Raw genomic sequence first — 22,790 nt, 5'->3', positions numbered from 1 at the left:
TAAATTTCCTATTCATTGGTGATTTTCTCATGCTTTGTCAAATTTATTGAAAGAATTTTCTTAAGTGTGATCTTGAGCATTATAATTTGGCATTGATGAAAGTTTTCAAGCAAATGAACAAACATTCCATCAATGTTTGATATTCTTAAGGTAACAATGATTTTAATGATGTAAAACTTAAACAAGTGTGCCTTGTGTTAAAAATGCTATTATGACTTGTTCTTGATGAAAATAAATGCATGAGTAAATGTTTGAATTTGTTGATGTTATTATTACTCATGTGCTTGCATAGATAACATCATTTCTTAAGAAATTTAAATGTTAAAATGCTTAGTGTAAAATCAGTTCTTGGAATATGCTTTATGAATGTACTTAATTGATTATTTCAGAATTGATTAATTGATTATGCATATCGAATTGGTTATGATGAACCCATTGAACTTCATGAAAATTAATTTTAGTTCATCCATTGTATTTGGTCAAGTCACATGCTTACATAATATTTAGTTTTGCTTAACCTTAATGTTTAAAGTCTAAAACTTGACTTGAGCTATGCATTTGAATATGAATTTGATTGTCAAGTTTGATCATGACATATTGTCACAGACCAATCTCAAGCTATGACCCGCGCATGGGCCCAATAGGCATAGCCCACTAGGCCTAAGCAAGCCTCTCTATGAAAACCTATCTATTAGTCCATCTATCACCCCTCTTTCTTTCATATCTATAATTCGTAATCTCCAATAATAATTTCTTCGAAAATAAATCATGCAACCAAGCATATACCATCCTCAAAATAGTTTTATCACTTGCCAACCTATGACGACATTATTGTTTAAACTAAACATATAGTGTTTACAACAAGTCTCATAATTTACATTAAAACAACTATACACACATGCAAAAGACCCTTGACTACCAACGGAGTGACTCTGAGTATGGGTACTATCATTGAGTGTCAGGGCAAACCTACTGAAAGATGAGTATGAGGGAGTACCTTAACTTAGGATCCAACTTCCTCCGGATCTGAAAACCAAAACATGAAGTTGAAAAGAATGAGTGTGAACCCAATGAGTGAACATAGAAAGGGAACAAGCAAACGATACGGAAGGTTTTATGTAGTACGATGCACTTATGTTAAAAACAATGCAATTTATATTAAAAAAAAACAAACCGGATGCCTAACACTTTGGGATCATGAAAATTTATTAATTAATCGAGATATTATTGGATCGATAAATTAATAATTTATTAATTTATACATTAATTAATAAAAAATTAATTTATCAGGATATTCTTTATTTTTTGCCTAAACATTGAACTTGAATACATATATTGTGTATTGTGATTATACAAATATTAACTATTTACCGAATTACTAATTATCATTATTCGTGACGAGTAAATTATTGAGAATATCATAGGAAATGACAAAGGAGATGAAGTTGAAAACGATAATTCTATGCTGGAGCTTGTCTTGTGCAAAGATGCACTTAAAGCAACAATCACATTATATAATTTTTTCTTGCAATACACAAATATTATCCCAAAGCTTTTTAATTTTGTATAATTAAATGAATCATAGTTATTTATATATATACTTTTGATATATTTAAGGAGATTATTAATTTAAATATCAAGTGGGACTATGTAATTTTTTTAAAATATATTACCTTCTAAATTAATAAATTATTCATTTATTACAATTGATAAAAACTATTATTTAATTGAGATTATTAATTTATAAAAATTTTACTATAATAATTTCTCTTCTCACAATGTAATTATGTTATTTTTTCTCGTCGTTAATTTCAATTTTATCGCTGCAACTTTTAATCTTGTCATCAATTTCACTACCATCGTTGCTTCATTTCATTAGAATCAAATCCCACGGATATGTCAAATGGGGCCTAAGAGTTTGGGACCGTCTGTAACTCATGAATTGAATCCTATAGCTCCATTTTATTCGAATCAAGCGGATTGGTCACTCCACTTTCCGCTATGATTTCTTGCAATCCTAAATGACAATTTATGACCTTTTTAATCCTGCTTTCTAAAAGAAAAAATATTGAGTTATTATATCACAGATTCAAATCCAACTTCTAAAATTAAAATATCAAATTCTAACCGTTTAATTGTCTCTTCATGGATAATAAAAATGTATTATGATATTTAAACATGTAACATAAATCAAAACCAAGCCAAGAAATAAAAAAAAATGTTTAAAGAATTAGAAAAAAGAAAAAAGGAAATAAGATGTCCTAACAGCGGTCTCTGCTGAAGTTAAATCATTTACACCTGCGGATGCGTTGCAGCAGAATTTACCGTCCTAATCCTTCTAAAAATATTTATGGAGAAATTCTCTTTTCCAAACTGATGAACTTGCCTCCATACATTGACGGAGTTTATCATCCAATTTCTCACAGCAAGCCAATATTTGTTGAGCAAAGGTATTTGAAATATGAGAAATGCTACAACTGAAAGAATTCCGCTGATAAGAAACAACCCGCCAAAGTTAGTAGGTGTAAGAGGCCTCACATTGCCTGCACTATCCCCAGATGTCAGTGATGCTTTGCTTTTAAACCATGTATTTTCCAACATATTAAGCCTCCCGCTTTCCCTCAGCCTTGCAATTTCCTTCGATATGTCAGGAACCAGTGGTGAACCTTTAGGAAGAACCTGACCAAATTGACAACAATATTAGAAATTAAACATAAAAAAGCAATATTCTCATTGTAATTATGAAGGGATATATTGATATACTCACGAAGCCAAAACCATTAGTGGTAGACAAGGATTTGAGCAAGGAATAATCGGCAGAATGCTCTGCAAGAAATATCTTGATGTATGGCAACTCATCAAGGATAGCGGAGACGCCACCATTTTTGCTTCCTTTTGATAATGCATTAGCAAATTCTTTTATAGAATTAAATGGCTTAAGGCTATCGTCTTCAAAATTTAGGTTGTTGATCAAAACTCCTTTCGTGATATTTGAACTCACATGGTATCCAATGTAACTTCTCTTGGAGTTCAATTCAATATGCTGGACCGTCATCATTGAAGCCAGCGTGGCAGTGTAGCTGGAACTTAATATAAACATTACGAACAGCGAAACAACAGCTAAAAATGTTGACCAGTTGTTTCTCAACTGTTCCCCTGAAATGTTAAGTGGACAAACAAATTAATCCTTTAACCCTTTATTTGTGATACATATAGCATATCTCATATATTTTGATTCAGAAAGAGAAAGGCGCTTACAACGACCAACTAGGATTGAGAAGGGGAACCCATTTCGTTGGGACGGTAAGCTTTCAGCGCTAGGACGAGGACTTTGACTTTCAATTAGCCAAATGAGAAATCCGGTTATGATGTGAAAACCAACAATTGTTAGCCAAAGTTTTGGCGCAAGTGGTTTGAAGAAAATCCACATGTCTTTATTCTCGGTTGGGGCCACAATTCCGATGCCAATGTCAGTGTATGGCGTCGTGAAATCTACATACAAGGATCTATTTGCTGTGATCGTTGTGTCCCCGACAACAGCGTCAAATTTCTATTTGGTTATCCGACCGCAACATGACATGCAAGGGGAGATAAAACTGTCGGTCAAAATTTGATAATAATAATAAAACAAAAAACAGTCACCTAGGAGATTGTTTTTTATCTAGAGCTTATTTATTATATATATGTTTTAGTAAATTGCACCGTTATTTCATAAATATTTAGTAATAATTAATGTTTAATCGTGATTTAAAACTCAATTATTTATCCATGAATTTTAGGATTTGTTCTTATACATTCATTGGTAACATTTCATTAGTATGGATAGAATTTGCTGGCAATTAAGTGGGTATATAGGTGACAAATTGTGCTTATATTTTTAACATGTTAGTGGGGGGGATATCATATAAAATATTACGAAAATGTTATGGACTAATACTCTAAATTATTTATTTATTTTTTGAAAATGTTTATTAGCTTGAAGGTAAATGCCATACCTGGAGATAAACTTGGTAAATGAGCTCATTGTAAGTTCCAGCTCTCTTTCCGTTAGGATCCTCGAAAGCGATGAATTGATATGGCAGTTGATAGTCTAAACCCTCCAGGGCAGCTTTGAAAACATCTATACAGAAACCAGTGAACGTTGTAGCATTGGTGCGAGGATCACGTTTCACCTCCACCAATTGCGGATACCCTACTTGTAAAGGCACACCAATTTTAAGGATTTTACCACTCGTTTGCAACATCCGACCTTGTGGAATGGTAGAAGATCCACCGGGCCAGATTATCGATTCAAGATTGTTGGTGAAAGGCAGCTGTCTTCTATGATTGGATTCGTATATTTCCCTTGTGATTTTGCCAGTGGAAGTACAAAATCCAACTCTTTTTTCCCCATTACTTATCACATTAACTATCTCAAATGCATTTGAGATTAACTTCCCATTGATGAATCGAAATTCACCACTTAAACCCTTAAAGTTACTGCGCAGTATCTCTTGGAGAAGCATTGAACCATACATTGATGTTCTATAGATATCTAAATCCATTGAGTTTGAACGAGCATCTAGATTGCTGTTAAAGGAAACTTTCACCGCTACCCTTTCGGCTGCACTTTTTAGACTCCAGGCAACATCGTTGGCCAATAAACCAAGTATATTTAACTGCATGTCTTGAATCTCAAGGGGCCCCTCAGTAAAAAATTTTGTTCTTAATCTTGAAGTAAAATTGTGCAGCTCTTCCGATGCTGGAGTATAAGACCTAAACCCAAGGACGCCTTGCATTGACTCAACGATAGATGAGTCTCTTAAATGCCAATGATTCATGCCCTTAGAAGTCACAATCCAAGCATACCCCTCGCTCATCATTCCCAATCTTTTTGCATTTATGAAAAGGCGAGATGTAAGAAAATAAGACAAATGCACAATGAATACTGTAGTTTGCAATGTCCTGAGCTCATGAAGTTGTTCAATGATTTGATCATCTTCAGATGATGCAGCAATTGCACTCATAAATGCAATGCGTATGTTTTTCTCTTCAAAGAAAGCAGCCATGTAAGATATGGTATCATCAAGATTCAGGCCATCGTTCTCCTCATGGATAAGGATGACATTCCTCCATTTGTATATTTCAATAAGAGCTGCGACACCTTTAACTTGTGAGGTTTGGTCATGTGCAATTTGAACAAAGTAAGGAGACCTGGTTGAGATCGGAAAGGAACTAGGTGTGGAAAATGAAATCACTGGGATTTTATACTTGTCCCCAAACTCAGCCAGAAACTTTGCTTCCCATGATGTTTGTGCACCAAGGATTGCTCCCACTTTGGCATCTTCCAAGAGATTAAGAGCTGTATTTTGCAAATTGCAATGGATTCTGAGTTATAATTTCACAATCATTTTTTTTTTTGAAATTTCATAATGCATTGATCAAAATAGGGAACCACTGATCACCTCTTTTCAAAGGATTTTTGCAAGGCTATGCCCCTTACAAAAGATAACAGAGGTATACCAGCACAAAATACATACAATTTCCCTTAGGCCCAGCAAAAAATTCCATAACACTGTACCCGGTACAGCCCAACCATAAACAACTCAGCCCCAGAATTCAATCGACACATCAATACAATTGCAAGATGTTTGTAGATTAGTATGGGAAAGAGTGCGGTTCGGTTAAACCGTATCTGTAATTCAGAATGAGAATTCAATCTCAAGAGCAAAAACGAAATATTTTCTACCACATTTATTAAATTCATATTTGTACTCATTTTCTGGGTTCCAGGTCATGAGTTTTATGTAATCCATCGTTGAGGATCTCAAAGCCTATGTGATGTATTCCAAAAAAAAACAAAGGCATCCAAGGTTATCAAGCATCAATAGAAGCCAGGTGCTAGAAATAAATTTTGCACGAAAAGGACCACATAACAAAATCTTTTAGACTATCATTTGGGGCACCATTTCTTTCACCACTTAGCCATCGCTTGTTTTCGTTTCAAGTGCTTGAGCCCACCCAACAACTAAACATAGGTTGGTTAAATTTTTTTGGAAATAAAATGCTTGAAAGAAACAAGTATTTTTTTACAAGTTAATGATTTTAGATCTAGGAAAATTGAGATATATTATAAAAACTATCACAATTAAGGGAAAGAGGGCAAAAAAAATAATTTTTTTTGTAATTTTTATTGACTTTTTCAACCATTAGTGATTGGCGAACAAAAAAACTGAGTAGCGGAAAAGGTACTCCTCACAGCACTCATTGGTCAACTGTTGGATGCAAGAAGATCATAAAAATGACAAAACAATAAATGTCGCACCATATGTAAATAACTCAAGAAAACTTACCTGCTGAGAGAGCGTTGAGAGTTTCTCCCTTGGAGTCCCTTGTGTGGAGAACTAGCCTTGTTTTATAGTAATGATGCCCACTGTAAAAGTCAGAAATTGCCATGGAAATGCAACTTTGAAGAATTTTTCCCTCCAACGACCCCATATCGAGGATGACTCCGACATGAACCTCATAAGCCATTTCATTTCCCGTCTTGTTAGTAAGTACTGGTTTGGCACTCAAGTTTTCAAGACAGATGGTTAGATAGATGATGACAAATAAAAGCAAATTTTGGTTCTTCCTCTTCATCTCCATATGAATACAAGACCTTTCTATTTTCTTTTGTGATTAACTCTCCAGTTTCATGATCTTTGCATGCTCTTATATAGATAATATTGGCCGCGGTTAAAATTGGACTTTCCTAAAAGCTGACTGGAAAACTGCTGACTGCTAATTAGTCAACCTTTGGGGGAAATGCAAAGAAATTTTCACGACGGTATCATTACAACACTGTCAAGGTCTTGATGTTAGAATGAGTCATGACATAGAATTTTTTCTTTTGCTCTCCTTTTGCTTGTCACTATTGCAGAATTAAAAAATACAGTTTACTATTTATTCGAATTAAAAAGATTTCCTTGTATTAATGAGGAAGAAAATTAGTTAAATATATGAATGTAAACCAAGAGAGGTGAATTTGTTTAAGAAGTTTTTCCCAAAACTTTTACGTGCTGTTCGGTTTGTGGAAAAATATGGGAGAAAAGAATTTAAAATTCTTGATTTGTTATTTTTTGTGTTTGGGTAGGGTAAGAATATAAAGGAAAATTTAATAAAATAAAATTTGAGGGGAAATTTAGAATAACTTTTCCCCAGCTTTCTTGATGAAAATTTTTGGACTGCAGGTGGTTTGGCTCTCTCCGTGGTAGCAAAGCACTTCTTTTATGAAATTTTTCCTTATAAATAATTAAATAAAACTTAAACTTAAAATCAACATTCACGAATTAATAGTTATTATTAAATAGAGTAAGTACTCAAGAGTCTAAATCATTTGAACAAAACTTAATACTTTATTCACGTGATGTAACTGAAATATAAGATAAAATTTTCACAATTAAATAAGTACCACTTCACTTTTACACTCAAATATTAGTTTTAAATAATTATTTTACTATTAGTACACTCATTATTGAACTAATCATATCATAAAGAATCATATACAATGCATGGACAACATATATAATATAGCTTATTACTGTTCTATCTGCTCGTTTTTTCGTTCTGTACTTTCTTCTTTTAGTATTTTTTTAAATTTAACACAGAATTACTCATTAAGTGTTTAAAATTTGTGTACAGTAGTAATATATAATTTTATATCGGCACTATTTATGAAAAAAAAAATTGTAAGAAATAACACTCCTCATAAGTCCAATTCAAAAATATTATTTTTTATAATTTTAACTATTTTTGGTATGATTTGACAATAATACCTTTTAAACTATTTCAGACAAATTAAAATTGTTTCAGTTTTCTCTCTCCTGCCATCCAGATAAAAATTTTAAAATTAAATCTCGATTTCTCTCTCTACTCAAATATGTCTATCTCGCTATCCAATTCGCAAATATGACATCAAGCTCGTTTTTATTTTATTTTATTTTTTTAGATGGTGGATCTTGGGGTTCTTAAGAGCGATGAACAACGATTTTGCTCTTTGCAGGCAACGATTTTGCTCAGGGAGAAAGAACAGCTAAAACATGTTTGATGGGTTTTATAGTGGTTCACGGTTTTGTTGTGTTTGGGATTGGGATAATTGTTAAGCATGTTTGTTAGGGATTTTGATTTTTTTTATGAGATTTTGAGTTGAAATTGTTCAAGGAATATTTTGTAAATAGGGTATATTTTGTTTTTGTATAAGGGGAGTGAGCAAGACCTCCCGACAGGGATATATTTTCTCTTGCTTTGGAGGGTTATGGAGTTTTGTAACTTATCTTTTATGAAATGCACAATTTCATGGCTTAGCAAAAAAAAAATATGTGTTTTAGGTTCTTGAGTTTATTGGTTTATTCATAGAACCTCAAAATTGAGTTTACTGATTTTTAGGTATTGCTTTATCAAAAATCAATCACATAATGCTCAAATTCAGTAACGTAATATCCAAAATCAGTCACGCAATGCCTAAAAACTAGTCACATAATTCTCAAAAATCATCAAAACTACTGAATTTCATTTAACAAGATCAACAACTTCAAACAATACACCATATTCTATTTAACAATATAATTAACAAATATGAATGCTTAAAATGTTCGAAAGTTTTTCTTCATATATTAAAAATCACTCTAAAATATTTAAAAATGCTCAAAATGCTTATAGATTTTCTTCGTGTATCAAAAACTACTCCAAAATGCTCAAAATACTTAAACGTTTTTCTTTCTGGTAAGGAATACTCTAAAGATGAATAGTCTGGTGAGGAAAGCTAAAAAACTATGAGTCAGTTTGAGGTACAAACCTAAATATACTTGACTCGTTAATAGGTTTCGGGTTGAGGTGCGGAGCCTAGCGAATGGGTCGATTTCATTAAAGATAATTTTGTTCAATTTTTTTTCTCTTGATTAAAAATAGATAAAATTATAAGGAGGACCATTCTTAAAAACGCCTTATGTCTCAAGCTCATTTATGAAAAGTACTAAAAAAAATTGACTTCATCCCTGATTAAAACTCACAAAACCTTACAAAATGATTTTAAGAATTTTTTTAAAAGGCAAATAAATTATTTGAATTAATGCAATGGTTTGAATATTTATTAACACGGCGTGGAGTCTTCAGCTTTAAATATAGACAGAGGACTTATTACAGACAGATGCCTACAAACAGACCATTGCGCAAAAATTGTTTTCATAATTAAATCATCAATTCACACAAATTGACAAAAAGCTTATGCGTAAAAAAGACTTTAAAAGATCAAATAAAACAAAAATGCTCAGACCTCTCCAATGTATTATGTCGTTCATTTCTAGGTCTGTTTTCTTTTTCGATTTCTAGATCTCAAATTTCAAGAGGAAGTTCACTCAATGAAACAATTGTTTGAAAATGTTTTATATGTATCTTTGTTTTTTTTTTTTGTTGGCCAGATGAAGAGGTTTATTATTCTAGGATTTTGGAAATATAGGGTACTAATTCCTGAGTAGAAATTGAGACTTCAAGAATTAATCTTGGAGATTGTTTAGATTGAATAAATCAATTCGCAAGACCGAAGAAGCCTCGAATTGAGTCCACCCACACTTTTAAAACACGGAAAAAAATAAACGCCCATCTAACAGTCAAACACTAAAACGTGAATACGAGTTTTTTTCAGTAGAATGTATGAAATGTCTCATGTATTAAGGAATAGGGGGAAATGAAGGGGAAGGAGGGGTTTTCACTGAAAATGAAAGGCTATTTAGAAATATTTCAATGAGAATTTAATTGTACGGTGTAATCATGACGGATACTGTCATTGAAACTAATAACGATCATCATTTCAACTACAAAAATTTATTAAAGGAGAACCGATACTTGCTTCTTTCCCGTCTTGAAATCTTAAAACCATGCATAAATTTATATATTTGCAGACAGTTTTCAAGCCAAATGAAAACCATTGTAGATTGCCTCCTACTCTACGGCAAATTCAAACAATATTCAAAGTAAAAAATCATTCTCATTTCCTTTTCACTAAAGAGCGCTCCTTAAATTTCATTCCAATAAACTATTTTGTTTGAAAAATTTTCAGCCTTTTCATTCCTTCCTTTTTTTTTTTTTTTAATTTCATTTAATTTGTTCTAGATCCGGTGTCTCCTTCCCCTTCCGCTTTGATGAATGAGTTTTGCTTTCATTGCCATCCCTTCCTCTCTCAAACGGTAAAAACCTGGCGGTGTTGGTTATGGTAGCTAGGCGTCCTGACTTCTCAGCTTTTTGAGTTCCACATAGTTGAATATTGCATGTGCTATCCCCAGAAAGTTTTCTGGGTATTCTTTCTTTTTTCAAAAATTTCTAGGCAACATTTTTTAATGTTGTTTGTGAAGAGTTCAGCAGCTAGCAAACGCTCCTTTCATCCTCAAGTTGCTGATCTGGGTGTATTACATTACCTTTTCCAATCATTTTGGATATTTTCCTGAAGAGGACCTGCTTGACAAACTCGACTTGTTCCCAGTTTGGGTTGCTGACACTAATATATTTCACGGTGATATGAAAGTAAAAGAAAATGATAAAACAGTGGTGTTGATTGTGTGTGGAGAGAAAGAAGAACAACAGAGCAGTGGATGGAGAGGAAGATGCTTCATTAGTCAGCAAATCTCAGTATATATACAAGCATCATATGGTTAACACTTGTTTACAATAAGGACAAGTGATATTAACCTGAACATGCACAATGACACCTCATGTCAACTAGTATAATATACTTAACAACCAGTACAATGAAGCAAAATACATAGTATAGAACAAAAGATAACATTAATGCATGCTCAGTCAATGCATGCTTTGTCTCTAACACACGGTAGGCCATTTCTTGTAAAGAACGAACACAAGAAACATGAATAAGGCTAAACCGGAGCATGTTCCGCTGATGAGGAATAAACCACGAAAGCTATCAATGGTAAGAGGGCTCACACTGTCTGAACTGTCTTCCCATGTAAAAGTTGCTTGACTTGTGAACCATGCATCTTCCATCATAATAAGCTTCCCTTCTTGTCTCATTTTCACAATTTCCGTCGATATGTCACGAGCCAGTTGCGAGCCTTGAGGGAAAGCCTGTAAATGTTTGACATGTCAAAGATGTTTAGACTTTCTACTTGAGGTGTTTGTTTACGTTGCCTCATGTATATGGATAGATATGTTAATAATTTTGAAGAAATTAAAGTATACTCACAAAGCCAAATCCACTGGTGGTAGTCATGGACCCAATCAGTGAAAAATCCTTGGAAAATTTGGCAAGGAAAATCTTTAGGTACGGTAACTCATCAATGATAGCAGAGACACCACCACTCTTGCTTCCTTTTGATAAAGCATCAGCGTATGCTTTAGGTGAACTAAATAAGTGACGGCTATAATTATCAAAATTCTGATTGCTTACAACTCCATGTATGATTGAATTGTTCTGGTATCCTACGTAATTCTTTTCTGACTTGAGTCGAATCTGTTTAACTGTCATCATTGATGTCAAAGTTGCAGTGTAGCTGGAAGTCAATATGAGCACTACGAACACCCAAACAGAGACTACAAATCTTGACAGGTTGCTTAGTAGCTTTTCCCCTGTATTAATTTTGTAGAAATATTGTCAATGCATATTGTATTTCTCTTCTGCTATTTTACTGCGAAGGAAATGCTTTTAAACTATCTTTCGGATAGAATTGAATTGAAAGGAGATAATACTTACTATGTGCGAAGACGAGAGTTGAGAAAGAGAACCAAAATATCATTCCAATTTGATGTGACATCGGGCCTTGGAATTCTTTATTAATAGGGCGTTCAATCAGCCAAACAACAAAGCCGATGGAGATAAAAAGGCCAGCAATTGATAGCCAAAGATCTGCTGTCAGTGGCCTCAAAAATATCCATATGTTTTTGTTGTCTTTTGGGGCTATCATCCCCACGCCTAAATCGGTGTATGGTAATGTAAAATCAACATATAGAGATCTGTTTGGCGTAATGGTTATATCCCCGACGGCAGCATCATATTTCTGCTTCATCCAAGTAGCAGGATTCAACAATAAGAACATTGAAACTTGTCATTTGATAACAATGAAAATAAGGGACAACTTAATCCCAAAAAAAAAAAAAAAGCTCTTAACAAATTAACCAGCTATGAATATTAAATTTCTGTTATGTTCTCGTGTGTTGTGCATATGTAGAAGAGTATATGTAAAGTTTCCAGAATTAAAAACAACATTATTACAAGACTTATCTCAAAACACTGCTTCTGCTTTTAGCACTTAACAAAGAGTTGGTTAATTTTTGAATAGAGCATACCTGAAGATAGACCTGGTAAATAATATCATTGTAAGCTCCGGCGACTTCTTCACTGTCCTTCATAAATGGTATAAACTCATACTCTACTTCATATTCTAAAGCCTCGAGGGCAGCCTTGAAGACATCTATGCAGAAGCCAGTCGCAGTTGTCATGTTGGTTTGAGGATCAAGATGTACCTTCACCAATTCTGGAAATCCAGCATTTTGCAGAACACCGATTTTTAGTTTTTTCCTACTCCCTGTCCAACCTCTAGGAATTGATGCAGATCCACCAGGCCATATAATGGGTTCAAAATGATGTTCACTGGAGGATGATAATAAATATCTTCTATCGTTGCTGGAGTGCAATCGTTTTGTTATTTTACCATCAGAAATCCAATATCCGACTCTTCTCCTCACTCTTCCTATCACATTAACTATCTCAAGTGTGTTCGAGACTAGTTTCCCTTTACTGAATTGAAATTCACCGCTTAAACCCTTGAACTTACTATGCAGGATCTCCTTGAGAAATTTTGAACCTTGAACAGATGTTCTCATGCTATGTAAATCCCGCAAGTTCAATTGAGTAGGACTTCTGATCAGAGGGATTTTGTTCCATGCCCTCTCTGCTGCTTTTGCTAGACACCAGGCAACATCATATGCCCTCATAGCCAATACACTTGACTCAATCGCTTCCATTTTAGGCTCCTCAGCAAAGAATGTTCTTCTCCATCGTGAGGTAAAATTCTGCAGCTTCTCTGACTCTGGAACATAGTACTTGAAACCAACCACTCCTTGCATCGACTCCAAGACTGACAAATCTTTGAAGTGCAAAAGATTCATGCTATTCGCCGTTAAAATCCAAGCATATCCTTCACTTATCATTCCAATCTTTTTTGCATTCAAGAACAGACGAGTAACAAGAGAATGTGACATATGCACAACAAAGACTGAAGTTTGCAATGCCATAAGCTCATGAAGCTTTTCAATGATTTGATCATCTTCATAAGCCATGGCAATGGCTGTCTTGCGCACAATGTGCACTTCCTTGTCTTGCAAGTAGTCAACAATATAGGGAGTGAGATCTTTCCAATCGTAGTTGTCCTCATAGACAAGGATGACATTCCTCCACTTGAAGGCTTCAACTACGGAAGCAATGCTTTTAACTTGCGAGCTTTCGTCTTGTGCGATTTCAACAAAGTAAGGATAGTTGATTGAGGATGGGGAATTAGGTGGATGAAAAGAAACCACTGGGACCTTATTCTTGTTTCCCAACTCAGCCAAAACCTTCGCTTCTGTTGATGTTTGCGCACCAAGGATCGCTCCTACTTTGTTGTGCTCCAAAAGATTAACAGCTGCATTATGCAATGATGCAATTATGCAATAGACAAAGGCTTGGGCAAATATACATGTGCAAGTCTACCTGTCAACGTAATCATTGGTAACAGATGCATTTCTCTCTTAATTAACAGCGTACAGATAAAGTTGGAGGCTTGGAGCAGATATGATGCATGGTTGTATACTTGTATCGCTATCATTCTATCAAATTCAAGACTATTTTATCGTCTTATTTTTTAATTAAAAAAAGAGGCCGGTAGTTAACCACCATATCTGAAGGGACACAAGCTATGGCCAAGTCACTCAGCAGATAGAAAAGTCTACCAGAACGACTAAACAATCATGGTTTGACTACGCGTATTAATTAAAGGCGGAAATTATAGTAAACTTGATGCAGATGCAGGTGTATTACATGTTGCACATAAGAAATATATTACAGTTGGCGAAGATTATCAACAGAAACAAAAGAGAAAAAAAGAAGGGATCCGTATAGCACTCATTGGTCATCTGTTGAATGCAAGAAAATCATAAACAGACTGACAAAACAATAAATGTTGCACCATGTAATTAAGTCAAGAAAGCTAATTACCAGCTGAGAGAGCGTTGAGAGTTTCTCCTTTGGAGTCCCTTGTGTGGAGAACTAGCCTTGTTTTATAGTGATCGTGCACGCTGTAAAAATCAGAAATTGCCATGGAAATGCAACGTTGAAGAATTTTTCCCTCCAACGACCCCATGTCGAGGATGACTCCAACATGAACCTCATTAACCATTTCATTTTCTGTCTTGTTAGTAAGTACTGGTTTGCCACTCAATTTGCCAAGACAGCTGGTTAAATTGATGATGACAAATAATAGCAAAATTCGGTTCTTCCTCTTCATCTCCATATGAGTACAAGACCTTTTTAGTTTCTTGTGTGATTAATTCTCCAGTTTCATGATCTTTGCATGCTTATATATATAATGGTCGATGTTAAAATTGGACTTCCTTAAAAATTGACTGGTGAACCGCTGAATGCTGATTTTTCAACCTACATGAAATGCAAAGAAATTTCCTAGACAGTATCATTGGGTTAAGAAGTTTTCCCAAAAACTTTAACGTGTTGTTTGGTTCATGGAAAATACGGGAGAAACGAATTTAAAATTTCTTGATTTGTTATTGCTATTGGCTAGAGTGGGAAATATAAAGCAAAATTTTAATAAAATAATTTTTGAGGGGAAATTTAGATAACTTTTCCCCAGTTTTCTTCATTTGAAAGGAAGAAAATATTTAGCATAATATCTAAAAAACCCTTAAACTATTCAAAAAAATTTAAATAGGTACTTATACTTTTATTATGTTTAATTAAGTCTTTATATTTTTATTTTGAGCCAAATAATTCTTATGACTATTTATTGAGTTAGTCGAAATATCATTTGTCATTTTATGTCATGTAGTGCTGACATGATATACTAACATATCATAATTAATAATGATATGACATGTTGATATATTATAATTGATGATGATGTGACATGATAACATAAATCCTTCACATCAACGCAATGTTAGTATCTTGTAGATATAAAATGATAAGTGGTATATTGACTAATGATAATTAGTCAATCATTAATCATAAAAGTTATTTGACTTAAAATATAAATATATGGACTTAATTAAATATAATAAAAAATTAAAAATTTATTTAAAATTTTTTAAATAATTTAAAAACTTATTTAAGCGTTATATCTTATTTCGAGTTTGAATGGTCTTAACACCATAAATGAATTATCTTTCCCTTTAGCAGCAAAGCACTTATTTTGTGAAATTCTTCCTTAGAAATAATTAAATAAAACTTAAACTGAAAATCAACATTCACAAATTGATAGTTGTCATTAAATAGATTAAGTGCACAAAAATATAAATCATTTGAACAAATTTTAAAAATAAGATAAATGTTTCACAATTCAGTAAGTACCAAAAAACTTTTGCACACAATATTAGATTTTAATTAATTGTTTTACTATTATTATACTCATTATTGAATTAATCATATCACACTTGGCCAAAAGAAGAACCGTATCCAATGCCCGGACAACGTAACATAGCTTATTACTGCTCCATATTTTCTTTTTTTGTCTGTATTTTTTTAGTGTGTTGTATTTATTTAATTTAATATAGAATTACTTGTTAAATGTTTTAAATTTTATGTATAGTAGCAATATATGGATAATTTTACATCGGCACCATAAATGAAAAAACAAATTGACTTCATCCATGCTTAAAACTCACAAAACCTCGAAAAACATTTTTATAATTAAATCATCAATTTAGAAAAGGTTTATGAGTAAAAAGGACTTTAGAAGATCAAATAAAACAAAAATGCTCAGACTTTTCAAATTTATTATCTCTTTGATTTCTAGTTCTTTTCTCCTTGTCGATTTCTAGGTCTCAATTCTCATGAGGAAGTCCTCACTGAAACTTCTTTGAAAAGTTTTCATTCTTTTTTCTTGGCCAGATGAAGAGGTCTATTGTTCTAAAATTTTACCAATATAGGGTACAAATTCCTGAGTAGAAAATTGAGACTTAATCATGAAGACTGTTTAGATTCTAGTAATATTAAATAAATCAATTGGCAAGACCAAAGAATCTTCAAATTGAGTTACCCACTTCATTAAAACATGAAAAAGAAAACCCCTTTAACGGTCAAACACTAAACTTGAATATGAGTTCTTTTCAGGAGAATACATGAAATCTCTTATGTATTAAGAAATAGGGGGAAATGAGGGGGAAGGAGGGGTTTTTACTGAAAAAGAAAGGCTATTTAGAAATGATCGGTAACAAAATAATTGGACAGTATAATCAGGACGGAACTGTCATTGAAACTGGTCTTCCATTGGCGGAGTGCTTTGCTGCCAGGGTGATTTGGATGATGATATCTGCCTTGTGACTTTCCATTTTTTCTTTTTTTTTATGCTGACTTGTGTGCGTTTGATATGAGTTTTTGCAGGCTTGATGTTAGAAATGGAATGTTGTGGGATGATGGTTTCTGGCTTGTGTCTGTTTTGGTATTTTTCGATGCTTTCTTGTGTAGGTTGGACATGAGTTTTTGGGGGCTTGATGTTGGGCAGGGAATCTTGTGAAATACAAAATAATTTTTGTTTTGGTATTTTTTCTGTACAGGAATGATTCAATTCAGATTGTGGTGGGATGACTTGGTCTGTTTCTGGAGCTCTCTTTTTCTTGAGTCAGGGAACAATGTGAGAATATTATTTGTTGTTTGACTTCAGCGTAACCGGACTAGTTTGAGTCCGTTTTTATATTTAGAGCAAACAAAGAAGGAGATTTTATATCTCTTATGTAGTATTCCATCATTATCGTTTTACGAAATAATTTTTATAAATCTTTATCTTAATAAAAGTTTCATATATTTTTCAAAAAAAAAATTATTATCGTTGAAACTAATAACAGTCATCATTTAAACCACAAAAAACTTGATTACTGAATAATCAATACTTGCTCTTTTTGTATATTCTCTATCACGCTCCAGACTCGAGGCACAACAGCCACCACATACCAATAATATATAATCTTACAGAAATGTAAGGTTTAAATACATATATCTCATATAACTAACTAAAAAAGGTCATAAACTTGAAGAATATAATGATTCATAAAAGCTAAATCTTTTAGTAAAATTCAAATGGTCAAAATTCGACAATGTTTAGAATTAAATTTCTAATATTATGAAGCTAATATGTCGAGATAAAAGCTTAAATAACTAATTTAAGATAGTTTAAAATTCATAACGTTTAAACAATCCTAAGGCAATCTAAATTCATATACTAGATTATGAAACGTCACTCTCAAAAATTTCCCGCATAGTTAATCAAATCACAACTTGTAAAAAAATGTGAAAGAAGGAATTAGTATAACAACTCAACAAGTAACTAACATTCCTTTAATTGAATTAAGTATGCTCAAAACATTTAGCTCAAAATTACTAATACTCATAAAGGTATCAAAATAAAATTTTTGGGAATCTCATTCAGATCATATTATTACAAAATTTCATTTTCAGATAACAAAAGTAAATATGATTTCATAATAACTATAGATTTATTGGTCTCATATAATATGTTACAACCACACTTAACAACTATGGCATAGGTTAGAAATGAAACCACAATTAACCCCAATAATATGGGTCAAACTTAGAACCACAATTAACCCTAGTGGCATGGGTTCAAAGTATATCAAAAGCAACCATTAGCTGCTCTGAATAGATATCAAAAATACCACTATTTTGTAATCAGTGGTGCAATTTGAAAATCAATCTCTAATCACAAAATATAAGTTGACATGACCAACAATTAACCTTTATTGGCAAGGTTAGAGCATAGCCATACTAGGAGACAAAATAAAGCATATTTTCTAATTACTCAATTTCACAAAACAATATATTCACTTGCAAAACACATCTCGAGCATATCAATAGCATATTCATTTCATACTAAATATTTTATGTTTGTATTCACAAACATATATGCATTCATTGATCAAAGATAACCTTCCAAAAAAAAATTAATATAGTTTCATGCCTTTAAAAAAAAATCAAAATCATATTCCAAAAATTAGAACAGAGGTCATATTTACTTACAGAAAATTAGTTTTACATTATCACGTTTAAAGAAAAATAGTCAGAGGAAGTTAAAAGCAATTTAACATTATCACATTTAAAAGAGAAAAAGCATTTTAGTTTATATCATCAAGCTTAAGAGAAAGATAGTCAAAAGAAGGAGAAGAAGAAGAAAGACAAAGAAAGGGGATACACATTCAAGGAAGTGCTAATTAAAGTATGATGAGGTTTTGTATTTTCATAGTTTGGACATAAAAGTCTTTAAGTTATTTTATATTTTTTGAATTTTCATTCAAATATGGTACTGTTCTGATGCCTTTTTGGTGGCATGATGGATAACAATGGAAAGATTTCGAAAAGATCCTTCTAATGCTTTTTGTAGCATGTCATTTGGTTTTGTGGTTAAAGATATATGAATTTTTTAAATTAATTGGGAAACATGTTTTTAACAGTTTTGATGACCGAACTTTAGGTCATTGGAACTCCACATTCCGGTAAGGTTTTGAGTTGTTTCTTTTAGGCTTTTTGTAGTATAAAATGTACTATTTAACTTGGGTCAATGGTTCGATTAGAGGCTTTTGTGTTGAGAGAATCGAAGGCTCAAAGATGGTTCATTGATATTGGAAATCTAAAAATTTAGGTATGTCTATGATAATTTTTAAACTTTTGGCTTCTAGAACTTGTGAATCTTGTGATTATTTTCATCAAAACAAATTCTAATGTTATAGTATGATATGAATACTTCAAATTGGTCTTAAGTTTATGACTAGAAACAATATGAGTTAAGAGTTACAAGAACTCAAAGTAGGCCTAATGGTCATTTAAATTTTGAAAATTTCAGAAATTAGAAAATTTCTTTTTAATTTTTTCAAAATTAAATTTTAATTAATGTTTAATAAATTTTGCTGTAAAGCTTCATAAATTTTGAATATGTGATTTTTACTGTATTTTTACATTTAAAGGTATATATATTATTAATTTATTTCTCATGTTAGTAGATTTTGTAAAAAAAATTAAAATTAAGGAAAAAAACTTACAAATATAATTTTTATATGAAAATAATATTATAATTTCATTAGAAATTAAAATCATTACTGATTTTATGGTTTAAGTTTAATTTTCAACTTTATTTGACTTTTATTATTTCCTTAATAAAAAGGAAAAAAAACAATTTGTTTTATTACTTGGGAATGTTCGTCACTTTCAATAGAGGTTGCTACACATCCTAAGTGCTTAGGATGGCAAACCAAAAGTCATCTTGTCAAATTTATTTATAAATTGAGTTTTGTTTTTTGTATATATTTTCTATTATAGTACGCAACTAAGAGAATTTTTTAATTTGCTGCTTAAAAATGAACTTCATTAATTAAGTGATTGATATCTTTTCGATATTTTCACACTCTAAAAATAGCATCAATGTAAATTTGCTCTTGTATATGATATTTCTTCTATGGTTTGTTAAATCGAGTGAGTCTAGCTCTGATAACACTAAATCTGTCATACTTCAGACCCGAGGCACAATAGACGCTGCACACCTGCAATATATAATCCTACAAACATGCAAGGCTCAAATACATGTAGCTTGTACAATTAACTAAAAGGGATCGATAAACCTAAAGAATATAATGATTCATAAAAGCTAAATCTGTCAACAGATAATTCGATAATGTTTAAAATTATGTTTCCAACACTATGAAGCTAACATGTGAGATAAAAGACTTAATAACTAATTTAAGATCGTTTAAAGTTCATAATGTTTAAACAACCCTAAGGCATTCTAAATTCATATACTAGATTATAAAACGTCACTCCTCGAAATTTTCCTCATGATTGACCAAATCACAATCTGTGAAAAAAGGAATGAGTACAATGATTCAATAAGTAACTAATATCCCTTCAACCAAATTAAATATGCTCATAATATTTAGACAAAAATTACTAATACTCATATAAGTATCAAAACAGAATTTTGGGTAATCTCATTCAAAATCATATTATTACAAAATTTCATTTTTAGATAACAAAAGTAAAAATGATTTCACAATAATTGCAGATTTATTGATCTCCTATAACATGCTATAACTACACTTAATTCTTGTGGCATAAGTTAGAAATGAAACCACAATTAATCCCAATAGCATAAGTTAGAAATGAAACCACAATTAATCGCAGTGGCATGAGTTAGAGTCAGAATCACAATTGACCCCAGTGGCGTAGGTTAGAAGTAACCATTGGCTGTACTAATCAAATATCACAAATACCACTATTCTATGACCAGTGGTATGGGTCATATGTTTATCAGAAGAAACAATTGGTTACACTGAACAAATATCACAAATTCCACTATTTTGTAACTAGTGGTATGGATTGGAAATCAATCTCTAATCACAAAATACATGTCGACATAACCAACATTTAACCCTCATTGATAGGTTCAGAGTATAGCCATACTAGAAGACAAAACAAAACTTATTTTCTGATTACCCAATATCACAAAACAGTATATTCACTTTCATAAAACACATCTTGAGCACTTCAAAAGCATATTTGTTTCGTACTAAATAGTTTATATTTGTATTCACAAAAACATATATGCATAAATTGATCAAAAATCACCTTCCAAAAACAAAACTGAAATCACATTTCAAAAATTAGAACAAAGGTCATATTTACTTATATATATATATATATATATATATATATATATTAGCATGCCCATTTAAATTAACATACCATAGGATAAAATATCATATACCAAGAACAAATTCACACTGAGTCTAATTTTTAAGATGTGAAAACACCGAAGGGATATCAGTCACTTACCTGATTTATCAAGTTTACTTTCAAATAGCAAATCAAGAAAGTTTTTTAGTTGTCTAATACAACAGAAAATATATACAAAAATCAAAACTCAATTAACAAATAAATTCAACAAGACAACTTTTCACTGACCATCCTAAGCACTTAGGGTGTGTAGCAACCTCCATTGAAATTGTGGAACATTTTCAATTAATAAAGCAAATTTTTTTCCTTTTTATCAAAGAAATAATTAAAGTCAAATAAGGTTGAGAATTAAACTTAAATCATAAAATCAATAACGATTTTTATTTCTAATATTAATTTAATATAAAAATCATATTTGTAAGTTTTTTCCTTAATTTCGATATTTTACAAAATCTACTAATATGATAATTAAATTTATAATCTATATATATATATATATATATATATATATATGCACCTTTGGATGTAAAATACAATAGAAATCACATATCCAAAATTTATTAAGTTTTGCAACAAAACTTATCAAACATCAATTAAAATTTAATTTTGGAAAAATTAGAAAGGAATTTTCTAAATTTTGAAATTTTTAGAATCTAGATGGTCATTTAGCTTACTTTAAGCTCTTGTAATTCTTAACCCGAATTGTTAAGACCAATTTGAAGTGTTCATATCATACCATAACCTTAAAATATGTTTCGATGAAAAAAATCATAAAATTCACAAGTTCCATAAGACCAAAGTTTAAAAATTATCACTAACATACTCAGATTTTTAGATTTCTAATATCAATAAATCAACTTTGATCTTTCGATTCTCTCAATACAAAAAGCCCCTAACTGAGCCATTAACACCAAATTAAACAACACATCGCATACTACAAATACTCAAAGAAACAACTCAAAACGTTATCGAAATATGGAGTTCTGATGACCCAAAGTTAGGTATTCAAAATTGTTAAAAACAAGTTTCTCAGCCAACTTCAAAAAATTCATATCTCTCTAACCACAAAATCAAATAAGATGCTACAAAAGTAATTAGAAAATTTTTTTTGAAACTTTTCTATTGATACTCATCATGCCATTGAAAAGTCACTGGAATAGTACCAAATTTGAATGAAAATTGAAGAAACACAAAATAACTTAAGATTTTTGTGCCCAAACTCTAAAAATATAAAACCTTATTATACCTTACTCAACACTTCCTTGAATGTATTTCCCTTTCTTCGTCTTTTTTATTCCTCTTTTTCTTCTGACTGCCTTTTATTAAAATCTGATGAGATAAAACTGAATTAACTTCTCTAACTACTTTTTCTCTTTTAAATGTGATAATATAAATATGCTTTTAACTTCCTTTTACTGTTTTCCTTTAAACCTAATATGTAAAATTGCTTTTCTTTAATGAACAACTGCTTTCTTATAAACATGATAATGTAAATCGATGCAAACAAAACTACAGACCCTTTCTTCTATTTTTTTATTAATAACCCAATATCATATATGCAAATATAAAATAAGAAAATAAAACAATATTTTAGTTATTTATTTTTATAAAAATTATAACTTAATAAATATAAACATTTTTATAACATAATTTAGTAAGTAAATTTTTTTTTGTAAGGGGTATTACACTCTCCATATTTTTCCTGTCTCGAAAACTTAAAACTATAAAGATATTTACTAGCAGTTCTTAAGCCAAATGAAAACCATTGTAGATAGCATCATACTCTACAGCAAATTCAAACAATATTCAAAAGTAGACAATC

At 31.6% G+C, this 22,790-nt stretch overlaps 2 protein-coding genes across 2 annotated transcripts; both read right to left on the bottom strand.

The window, feature by feature from the left end:
* Window positions 1–2,180: 2,180 nt before the first annotated feature.
* LOC18612606 (glutamate receptor 1.2-like) lies at window positions 2,181–6,627 on the bottom strand. The gene is made up of 5 exons (XM_018120733.2): window positions 6,333–6,627; window positions 3,996–5,341; window positions 3,259–3,550; window positions 2,768–3,156; window positions 2,181–2,679 (listed from the first exon to the last, which is right to left on the bottom strand). Exons 1-5 carry the CDS (start codon window positions 6,625–6,627, stop codon window positions 2,293–2,295), a joined length of 2,709 nt encoding a protein of 902 aa, XP_017976222.2. The 3' UTR covers window positions 2,181–2,292.
* Window positions 6,628–10,728: 4,101 nt separating this feature from the next.
* On the bottom strand, window positions 10,729–14,463 carry LOC18612605 (glutamate receptor 1.2-like). The gene is made up of 5 exons (XM_018117448.2): window positions 14,219–14,463; window positions 12,313–13,646; window positions 11,720–12,023; window positions 11,213–11,595; window positions 10,729–11,094 (listed from the first exon to the last, which is right to left on the bottom strand). Exons 1-5 carry the CDS (start codon window positions 14,397–14,399, stop codon window positions 10,831–10,833), a joined length of 2,466 nt encoding a protein of 821 aa, XP_017972937.2. The 5' UTR covers window positions 14,400–14,463; the 3' UTR covers window positions 10,729–10,830.
* Window positions 14,464–22,790: the final 8,327 nt, after the last annotated feature.

The sequence above is a fragment of the Theobroma cacao genome, chromosome 1 (genome assembly GCF_053813885.1).
Source record: "Theobroma cacao isolate CCN51 chromosome 1, ASM5381388v1, whole genome shotgun sequence".
Taxonomy (NCBI): domain Eukaryota; kingdom Viridiplantae; phylum Streptophyta; class Magnoliopsida; order Malvales; family Malvaceae; genus Theobroma; species Theobroma cacao.
This window is presented reverse-complemented; position numbering and strand designations above follow the sequence as displayed.

Coding starts and splice junctions, on each gene's coding strand:
- LOC18612606 (XM_018120733.2), bottom strand. CDS start 6,627: ATGGAGATGAAGAGGAAGAACCAAAATTTGCTTTTATTTGTCATCATC. Junction 5,342..6,332: donor TCTCAACGCTCTCTCAGCAG/GTAAGTTTTCTT, acceptor TGCAAAATACAG/CTCTTAATCTCTTGGAAGAT. Junction 2,680..2,767: donor CCACTAATGGTTTTGGCTTC/GTGAGTATATCA, acceptor CAATTTGGTCAG/GTTCTTCCTAAAGGTTCACC.
- LOC18612605 (XM_018117448.2), bottom strand. CDS start 14,399: ATGGTTAATGAGGTTCATGTTGGAGTCATCCTCGACATGGGGTCGTTG. Junction 11,596..11,719: donor AACTCTCGTCTTCGCACATA/GTAAGTATTATC, acceptor AAATTAATACAG/GGGAAAAGCTACTAAGCAAC. Junction 11,095..11,212: donor CCACCAGTGGATTTGGCTTT/GTGAGTATACTT, acceptor AAACATTTACAG/GCTTTCCCTCAAGGCTCGCA.